The 10,500-nt window shown below is 35.7% G+C and overlaps 1 protein-coding gene across 2 annotated transcripts; it reads left to right on the top strand.

Annotated features, from left to right (window-relative positions):
- The first annotated feature begins 5,451 nt into the window (after positions 1-5,451).
- On the top strand, positions 5,452-8,265 carry LOC147565810 (protein TIC110, chloroplastic-like). Of its 2 annotated transcripts, none has more exons than XM_086668043.1 (4): positions 5,452-5,573; positions 5,721-7,185; positions 7,547-7,606; positions 8,055-8,265. In XM_086668043.1, exons 2-4 carry the CDS (start codon positions 6,893-6,895, stop codon positions 8,119-8,121), a joined length of 420 nt encoding a protein of 139 aa, XP_086524169.1. In that variant the 5' UTR covers positions 5,452-5,573; positions 5,721-6,892; the 3' UTR covers positions 8,122-8,265. The 2 variants fall into 2 exon arrangements, 1 of the variants encoding a protein (XP_086524169.1); XR_015237370.1 differs by having other exon boundaries at positions 5,456-5,573; positions 6,979-7,185.
- The last annotated feature ends 2,235 nt before the right edge of the window (positions 8,266-10,500 follow it).

Here is a 10,500-nt window from a genome sequence, read left to right as displayed (position 1 = left end):
GTAACGACCAGTTCTTTCTTTTCACTTCTTGAGTAACAAGATTAGTAGAGAAACTTTCTTGTTGTCTTAACCTTGTCTCCTCTTGAACTAACATACTAGATAGTTCATTCACATTCCATTGTTCCTTAAGTGAATTGTAATTCATCTGGAATGGTCCATACTGAGGAGGCAAGGAATTCATAATAAAACGAACAAGAAAAGGCTCCTCTACCTTCATACCAAGTCCATTAAGTCTCGCCGCAATGTTAGTCATTTCAATTAAGTGCTCTTGCATATACCACATGTTATACATTCTATAAGTAGTGTTCATGAGACAAGTTAGCAATTCAAAATCTTCTCATGAACACACAAGAATCTAGGGACTCATGTTTGTCACAAAATCAATATGGGAATATGAACATTAGATAATTATTAACATGAAATAATTACATACCTTTCTCCATTGTAGAGATTAGAAACAACTTCTTACTAGAACCAATATAAGCTCCTTATAACCAATATAAGCTCTTTACTTCAATATGTTTTAACTCCTTAAATCTCTACTTACTAGAAGATGAACTTGTATACTCTTTTCTCTTCTATTCTTCAAGCACTAGTGATGGAGAGACTAGCTTGAATTATTGAGCAAGAGCATAGCTTTCCATCTCATTCTCCATCTCTATTTATACAATTCTCTAATCCATCATAGAGTTTGTACAAGTTACTACATGGGTGTCATGTGTCCCCTTATGTGTCAAGCAACAAGTCTATTAGGTGTCATTAGGTGTCATGATACAAGACAAGTGTCTCTTATGTGTCAAGCCACAAGACCATTAGGTGTCAAGACACAAGACAAGTGTCCCTTATGTGTCAAACAACTAGACCATTAAGTGTCAAGACACAAGACAAGACAACACACCTCATTAGTCTATACACCTCATGCTTATAGATGGGCCTTGTTGTCAACACATATTTAGTGTCCATAGATTCAATACATGAATGAGTTTTATGAGCCCAACAAACCTTTAGCCCAACAAGTCTATACATGGTCTTATTGTATGGGACATACTAATGGGCCTTGTTCATGCAAATTGGCGAATGGGCCTTGCATGAACATAGCCCATGTTTACATTCTCCCACTTGGACCATACAATTGAAAACAAAATTTTAGGTTTTCAAAGATCATTTAAAACTTTTAGTAAATGTATTGGTTAAGGCTTAGGCTCAAAAACATATATGCGCGCATTTTAAAATTAACTCCATTCATATCTAGTGAACACAATCTCATTAACAGGTAGGCTACTAATGCGAGTCATAGCGGTTATATGTCTTAAAGCGACATATTTCCTTCCATGTACCACGACACTAGCAACTTCCTAACATTACCATTCATTGGAGATTAGATACAAAACCAAGTACATAAGTGGTTTTGTTTCAATTCAGCTATGTCTGATTAAGACTATTCCTGTCTAATCAAGACTATTCTTGTCACTTTCACTCATTTCGATTATGCACATATGAGTAAACAAGAATTTGGAAACATAACATTCATGAGATCTCAATTAGTATTTGTAGAAACTTACATACATATCAATCCACTACGATACAAGGATTACTAAGACCCATCGTTGCAACATGTTCCTTAAAGGTCTTAGATACCAAACCCTTAGTTAGTGGATCAGCTACCATACACATGGTACTAATATGTTCTACAATTACTGTATGTTTCCGAACCTCCTCTTTTACAATAAGATATTTGAGCTCAAGTTGTTTGCTTCCTCGTGAGTTCGAATACTTATCATTTTTAGAGAAGTATACTGCGGTAGTATTATCACAATAAATTCTCAGCGGCTTAGAGTCGACAAGTCCAAGTCCTGAGATAAAATTCCGCAGCCATAAAGCATGAATTGTGGCTTCATAACATGCCACAAACTCAGCCTCCATTGTGCAAGATGCATAAATACTTTGCTTAATGCTTCTCCATGATATCGTTCCTCCAGCTAATAGGAACACATATCCAGAAGTGGATTTTCTACTATCAGTACATCCAGCAAAGTCGGAGTCTGAGTAACCTATTACTTCCAGATTATCTTTTCTTCTGAAAGTAAGCTTATAGTCTTTCGTTCCTTGTAAGTACCGCATCACCTTCTTTGCTGCTTTCCAGTGAGTCATCCCTGGGTTACTTTGGTAACGACCAAGCATTCCTACTGCGAAGCTAATGTCTGGACGGGTACACACTTGCGCATACATAAGACTTCCTACTGCAGAAGCATAAGGAATACTTTCCATTCCTTTTCTTTCCAAGTCATTCTTAGGACATTGCATGAGACTTAACTTATCTCCTTTCTGTATTGGTGTATCAGTCGGTGCACAATCCTTCATGCCAAATCTCTCTAAAACTTTTTCGATATAGCTCTTCTGAGACAAACCAAGTAGACCTTGTTTTCGATCTCGAAAAATTTCGATCCCGATTACAAATTTTGCCTCATTCATATCTTTCATTTCAAAGTTCTTAGAGAGAAATTTCTTGGTTTCATACAGTAGACCAAGATCATTAGTGGCTAGGAGTATGTCATCCACATATAAAATCAAAAATATTATGGTCCAAGTGGGAGAATGTAAACATGGGCTATGTTCATGCAAGGCCCATTCGCCAATTTGCATGAACAAGGCCCATTAGTATGTCCCATACAATAAGACCATGTATAGACTTGTTGGGCTAAAGGTTTGTTGGGCTCATAAAACTCATTCATGTATTGAATCTATGGACACTAAATATGTGTTGACAACAAGGCCCATCTATAAGCATGAGGTGTATAGACTAATGAGGTGTGTTGTCTTGTCTTGTGTCTTGACACTTAATGGTCTAGTTGTTTGACACATAAGGGACACTTGTCTTGTGTCTTGACACCTAATGGTCTTGTGGCTTGACACATAAGAGACACTTGTCTTGTATCATGACACCTAATGACACCTAATAGACTTGTTGCTTGACACATAAGGGGACACATGACACCCATGTAGTAACTTGTACAAACTCTATGATGGATTAGAGAATTGTATAAATAGAGATGGAGAATGAGATGGAAAGCTATGCTCTTGCTCAATAATTCAAGCTAGTCTCTCCATCACTAGTGCTTGAAGAATGGAAGAGAAAAGAGTATACAAGTTCATCTTCTAGTAAGTAGAGATTTAAGGAGTTAAAACTTATTGAAGTAAAGAGCTTATATTGGTTATAAGGAGCTTATATTGGTTCTAGAAAGAAGTTGTTTCTAATCTCTACAATGGAGAAAGGTATGTAATTATTTCATGTTAATAATTACCTAATGTTCATATTTCCATATTGATTTTTGTGACAAACATGAGTCCCTAGATTCTTGTGTGTTCATGAGAAGATTTTGAATTGCTAACTTATCTCATGAACACTACTTATAGAATGTATAACATGTGGTATCAGAGCTATGGGTGTGGACTTCATGTTTGTTCGAAATCGTTTTGGCAAATTATCGAATTTTAATCTATGTTTAGTTGCCATATTGGAAATATATTTTTAGAAGCTATATGAGTTGATTTTGAAACTTAAAAATTTTTGTATTAAGGAACTCATGTAGTTTCATAAAAGGTCTTTTAATTGAGTTAAAAGTTATTAAAAACCACTAATGAATTTTGGTTTGATTTAAGAGAACCTTTCTTTATGTGTTTTATCGCCTTATGAATTTTCGATAAAAACTAGCAAAGGTTAATTTTAGAACTTGTAAGGAGACAATATTAAAGTTCATTATGTTGACTAATTAAAGTTTGGTTATAGTCAAATAATTGAAGTATATGAAAATTGTCTTTTATAAAAGTTTTAAATGAAAATTTGACATAAGAATAAAAGTTTAATCATGATATGTATAATTAGTGAAAAGGTTGCCAAAGTGACTTTTGAACTAATCTTACATATCTAAGAAGGTTAATTAATGTTCAAACTTATGTCGGATAATTTGCATTAAACGATTTCGATAACGTGTAATGTCTCCAAAGAAAGAATGATGAGATTAGTGAAGGATGGGATTTTGTCAAACCTAGACTTCACCGATTTCGGGATGTGTATCGATTGTATAAAAGGAAAGACAACAACACACACCAAGAAAGGAGCCACAAGGAGCAGAGAACTTCTTGAGATCATCCATACTGATATTTGTGGACCTCTCTCCACTGCATGTATTGGTGGAGAGAAATATTTCATCACATTTATAGATGATTTTTCACATTATGGGTATATCTATTTGTTACATGATAAATCTCAGGCAGTCACTATTGTTGAGATTTTTATCACTGAGGTTGAAAGACAATTAGATAAAAAGGTGAAAATCATCAGGTCAGACAGAGGTGGTGAATATTATGGAAGGTATGACGAATCGGGACAACATCCTGGTCCGTTTGCTAAACTCCTAGAAAAGCTTGGCATTTGTGCACAGTATACAATGCCAGGAACGCCTCAGCAGAACGGTGTTGCTGAAAGGCGTAATAGAACTCTAATGGATATGGTTAGGAGCATGATGAGCAACTCTACTTTACCCATTATGTTATGGGGTGAAGCTCTTAAAACTGCTGCATATGTCTTAAACCGAGTTCCTAGTAAGTCAGTTCCTAAAACTCCTTTTGAGTTATGGACTGGTAGGAAACCCAGTTTAAGGCACTTTCGTGTTTGGGGTTGCGCAGCAGAAGCTAGAATCTATAACCCACAAGAAAAGAAATTGGACTCAAGAACTATCAGTGGGTTCTTTATTGGATACCCTGATAAATCCAAAGGGTATAGATTTTATTGTCCTAACCATACCACTAGAATTGTTGAAACTGGCAATGCAAGATTCCTTGAGAATCATGAGAATAGTGGGAGTACTGAACCACGAAATGTGGTTATTAAAGAAGTAAGGGTAACTGTTCCCATACCCTTACCTATTGAAAATATTGTTGTTCCTCATGAAAACTATCCAACTGTTGATAGTGAACAACAATTGATGGACCCACAATCTCATGATCACTACAAAATGGACGGCTTTTAGCTACGGATTTTTAGTTACGAACTCTCTGATCCGTAACTATTTGTCAGCATTTGCTATGATTATGTGGCTGTCGTAGCAAATACCAGCCAATAGCTACAGAGTTTTCATGCACTTGCTACACATAAATCCGTAATAACTGAGTCATACGTGAAAATATTTAAGAAACTGAAAAATGTTTTTTTGCTATGGTTTATTTGTCATAGCAATTTAGGGGCAGTTGCTACGAACTGTCCGTAGCTAGTAGGTTTATAAACAGTAGCAGATCCAGGAGACGTTGCGCGCGAAAATTTGGGCCAAAATTTTAAGGTGCTTATGGTAAAAAGAGGCAAAATATTAGGTGCTCTCTGTACAAGAGTTCAAAATTTTGGGGTGCCCTAATCCCGGCCAAAATTTGGTGTCTTCTTCCAAACCCAAACTGTTCTAGAGAGAGAGAGAGAGAGAGAGTTCTGGAGAGATTTCGAGAGAGAGGGGGTTCGGGATCGAGAGAGAGAGAGAGGGGGGTAAGAGCAAGAAGAAAGAGTTCCAGCACATCATTCATTGAAGGTGAGAATCATCACAATCATTCTTGTTCAAGATTTACTCTGACTGATTTTCTAGGGTTTATTTCATCGAGCATCATCATACTCTTAATGTACGGAACTTACATTAAGAGTAGGGATTTTAATTAGCATCATCTTCATCTTTATGTAGGTATCAAAGAGCATCATCATCCTTTTTATTTTAGGGATTTTTAAATATAATTTTTTGAAGCTTCATCAATAATTACTAGGTTATGAAGACGAGCAGAAGAACGGAACTTACTCTAGTAAAACTAGGGTTTATACATCTTCGTCTACAAAAGAGAGGCACTTGTGTTTGTGAGATAGGAATTTAACTACTTAACTATCTAAACCAAGGAATTCACATACTTAGTACTTTTTTTTTCATATTTCAGACGAGAAAGAGGGGTCTGAAATTTTTTATCAAAATTTTCCCTCGCAGTCCCGCATTTTCATCGTCCCTACCAATTTTCTCTCTCAATAATTTCTCGTTTTTAGGGTTTGCTCTACTTCCTATTCAGTTCTCCCAGTAGCTTCTCAGTTTGATCATGATCGTGTTTATTATTCAACAGAGGTCAATTGGGTTAATCTAGATCAATTTTTGAGGGTTGTTTCTTGAATCTTTCTGTTTTTTGTTGATTTAATCTTTCAATTTCTGTTATCCTATTTGTAGGTTATGAGGTTATGATTCGTCTTTCATTTTAGGGTTTGTGTCTCTACAGTAATCGAACTTTTAATATTTCATCTTGTCTTGTTCAATTGATAGGTGGTAATATAAGTTTTTTGGGTTGATGTATTTATGTTTATTTCATTTTGAGTGGTAGAGTTTCAATATGCTTGTATTCTAGTGATGGCACCTCAACTTTCTGAGTTTGAAAGAAGAGGTGATTGCACCTCTACTAGGGTTTATGTTTCAGGGGAGAAAAACCATCCAACCTGGGGTCGGCTTCCTTGGATGGGCCTTGTTTCTCAATAGAATCCCAACAGTAGATTCCCTCTAAAGGAAAGGCTTCTCTCTAGCTACTAGTTGCTCCCTTGATTTCAAGTCTAGGATACTTTGTTGTTAGTTTTCATAGACTATAAGAGAAATGATACAGTTTTCTCACGTTTATTTACATCACGTAAATTTACGGGTGATAGATAGATGTCAAACTATGAAGTCTGAGCTCGAGCTTATCATTTTACTTTCTTCGTCTACTAAAGAGACACACTTGTGTTTGTGAGATAGGAATGTAACTACTTAACTATCTAAACCAAGGAATTCACATACTAATTAGTTTGATCAATCCTCCAAATTATACCTAGTTAGCTAAAAGAGGATATATGCATGATATGTTTTTTCAAAATGGGGGTAACAAAGAGTTCTTAGGATTTCAAACAGTTGTTGATAGTTTGTCTCCTCCTGTTAGGTTAGCTAGCTCAGTTGTGATTGTTGCTAGTGCATTGGCTGTTGGATATGGATTAGGTTTTCGATTTGGTGCGGCAGGTAGTGCTGCAGTTTATGCCTTGAATTCTTCTGTTCCAGAAGTTGCTGTAGTGAATTTGCATAATCTGGTGGCTAGTTCTGATGATCCAACAGCTCTAAATAATGAGCATATTGAAGGAATTGCAAAGAAGTAAGTTTTTTCTTGGTTGTTTTGTTAGTTTGCTTATGTCGTTATGGTTTCTAACGATGCAAATTAGAATAATCCAATCTTGTTATGATTTTGGGAGGTGAGTTAGGGATTAAAGTGACAGTTCCTATAATTATTACTAGAATGATCAGCAACAATGGTTATGTGAGAAGAGGAGTGCTTGTGCAATTTGAGTTCTTTAGGATTCAAAGAGTTTCATTTGATGAGGAATGGGCTTAATATCACAATGGATTTTGATTCTCCATCTTTTTGTATCTCATTTTTTTCTTCTATATCCCAATTTTATAAGACTTACGAGTTATCTAATCATATTCTTATGTTTTATACATGTTCAACTTTCTAGGTATGGTGTTAGCAAACATGATGAGGCCTTTAATGTGGAGCTCAGTGAGTTGTATAGTAGGTGAGGTTCTTTCTTCGTTTACTCATAAGTTTTCATCAAATTTTTTCTTCCGGCTGAGTGAAGCACTAGTTGTGATCATGCTATTGCTATCAGATGATAACCACCAACATTTAGACCCTGACGTGCCATCACGAGGAAATTTTATAGTGTGATTGTCATAATGTTTATGATATTTTATGGTGTCTAGACTCTATACCGTCATCATGCGTCTTGCATAAAATGGTGACTTGTGAGTGTATTTTTATTCGTTTTGAACTTACTTTTATTTTTAACATTTATTCTCTTTATACTAAATATTACCATTGTTTCTCATTAATTATGAATATAATAAACATCATGTTGCTCGTGTAAGTGTTCATTCGTTTTGAACTTCTTTTTATTTTTAATGTTTTATCATATTACCATTTTTTCTCATTAAACTCTAACAAAATATTATCTCTTGTTACAGGAAAAGCTGGAGAAGTGGACCCTCGTACGAGATTTTTTTGTTAATATATAGTACGTTGAACTTATAGATAGGTTGACATTATTTAGTTTGGATTGTTTACTCAATGTATTACGTTCATATTTTGGTAAATGTAGTTAGTAGATATTGTACTTTCGCGTTTGTACGAAGGATTTTTTATATATGAATGGATGAACAGATGATTGACATGTTATTGTATGTCTTATATGAATAGATACAGGTTGAACAAGGTTATGATTAATGAATGCGAACAGGTGCTAGGATCTGAAAATGGTCATTTTTTTGCTACTGATGTTTCTGTAGCTAATGGACATTTGGGGAATCTTCTTTCAAATATATGACCTTTTGCTACGGCCAATTCCATAACAATTAGACAGTCAACGGTCAATTATTTTTAGACATTTAGTTACGCCGAAATCCATAGCAAAAGGTTTAAATTAGTAGTTACGGATTAACTCGTAGCAAAAAGTTCGTAGCTAAAACCTTTTGTGACGGCAATATCAGTTACGGGGTGAAGGTCGTAGCAAGACATCTTTTGCTACAGAAATTGGGGTAACAGCTACGACCTCAGTCCGTAACTAAAGGCAGCCTGTTTTGTAGTGGATCCAGTAGAGTTACGCAGATCTCAGAGAATAAAGAAGTCTGCGATTTCTTCTGATTATTTAGTATATCTTCAGGAATCTGAATATGACATTGGGACAAGTAAGGAAGATCCAGTTTCATTTTCACAAGCAGTAAATAGCAATAATTCTTCTAAATGGATTGATGCAATGAATGAAGAGTTGAAATCTATGAAACAGAACAAAGTCTGGGATCTGGTTCAATTGCCTGAAGGGTGTAAGAAAATCGGGTGTAAATGGGTCTTCAAGACCAAACTCGACTCTAAAGGCAAAGTTGAACGATATAAAGCCAGACTTGTTGCAAAAGGTTTCACTCAGAAAGAAGGCATTGATTATCATGATACATTTTCGCTTGTATCAAGAAAAGACTCATTTAGAATCATTATGGCTTTGGTGGTTCATTATGATATAGAGCTTCACCAAATGGATGTGAAAACAGCTTTTCTAAATGGGAGTTTAGAGGAAGAGGTCTACATGGAGCAACCAGAAGGTTACTCAGAAATGAGTATGGAACATATGGTGTGTAAATTGAATAAATCAATATATGGACTTAAGCAAGCCTCCAGACAATGGTTCCTTAAGTTTAATGATACCATTGTGACCTTCGGATTTAAAGAAAACATTGTTGATCAATGTATATATCAGAAGGTCAGTGGGAGTAAGTTCATATTTTTGATTTTATATGTGGATGACATACTCCTAGCCACTAATGATCTTGGTCTACTGTATGAAACCAAGAAATTTCTCTCTAAGAACTTTGAAATGAAAGATATGAATGAGGCAAAATTTGTAATCGGGATCGAAATTTTTCGAGATCGAAAACAAGGTCTACTTGGTTTGTCTCAGAAGAGCTATATCGAAAAAGTTTTAGAGAGATTTGGCATGAAGGATTGTGCACCGACTGATACACCAATACAGAAAGGAGATAAGTTAAGTCTCATGCAATGTCCTAAGAATGACTTGGAAAGAAAAGGAATGGAAAGTATTCCTTATGCTTCTGCAGTAGGAAGTCTTATGTATGCGCAAGTGTGTACCCGTCCAGACATTAGCTTCGCAGTAGGAATGCTTGGTCGTTACCAAAGTAACCCAGGGATGACTCACTGGAAAGCAGCAAAGAAGGTGATGCGGTACTTACAAGGAACGAAAGACTATAAGCTTACTTTCAGAAGAAAAGATAATCTGGAAGTAATAGGTTACTCAGACTCCGACTTTGCTGGATGTACTGATAGTAGAAAATCCACTTCTGGATATGTGTTCCTATTAGCTGGAGGAACGATATCATGGAGAAGCATTAAGCAAAGTATTTATGCATCTTGCACAATGGAGGCTGAGTTTGTGGCATGTTATGAAGCCACAATTCATGCTTTATGGCTGCGGAATTTTATCTCAGGACTTGGACTTGTCGACTCTAAGCCGCTGAGAATTTATTGTGATAATACTGCCGCAGTATACTTCTCTAAAAATGATAAGTATTCGAACTCACGAGGAAGCAAACACCTTGAGCTCAAATATCTTATTGTAAAAGAGGAGGTTCGGAAACATACAGTAATTGTAGAACATATTAGTACCATGTGTATGGTAGCTGATCCACTAACTAAGGGTTTGGTATCTAAGACCTTTAAGGAACATGTTGCAACGATGGGTCTTAGTAATCCTTGTATCGTAGTGGATTGATATGTATGTAAGTTTCTACAAATACTAATTGAGATCTCATGAATGTTATGTTTCCAAATTCTTGTTTACTCATATGTGCATAATCGAAATGAGTGAAAGTGACAAGAATAGTCTTGATTAGACAGGAATAGTCT

Source organism: Eschscholzia californica, unplaced genomic scaffold (assembly GCF_041429995.1).
Source record: "Eschscholzia californica isolate CP2 unplaced genomic scaffold, dmEscCali1.0.p SCAF_1, whole genome shotgun sequence".
Taxonomy (NCBI): Eukaryota; Viridiplantae; Streptophyta; class Magnoliopsida; order Ranunculales; family Papaveraceae; genus Eschscholzia; species Eschscholzia californica.
The sequence above is the reverse complement of the archived record's forward strand: the minus strand, read 5'-3'. Positions and strand labels throughout refer to the sequence as shown.

Bases quoted from the DNA above. Each gene is read 5' to 3' on its own strand.
- LOC147565810 (XM_086668043.1), top strand. From the start codon at position 6,893: ATGCATGATATGTTTTTTCAAAATGGGGGTAACAAAGAGTTCTTAGGA. The intron at 7,186-7,546 runs GTAAGTTTTTTC...TCAACTTTCTAG, and splicing joins ATTGAAGGAATTGCAAAGAA to GTATGGTGTTAGCAAACATG. The intron at 7,607-8,054 runs GTGAGGTTCTTT...CTCTTGTTACAG, and splicing joins CTCAGTGAGTTGTATAGTAG to GAAAAGCTGGAGAAGTGGAC.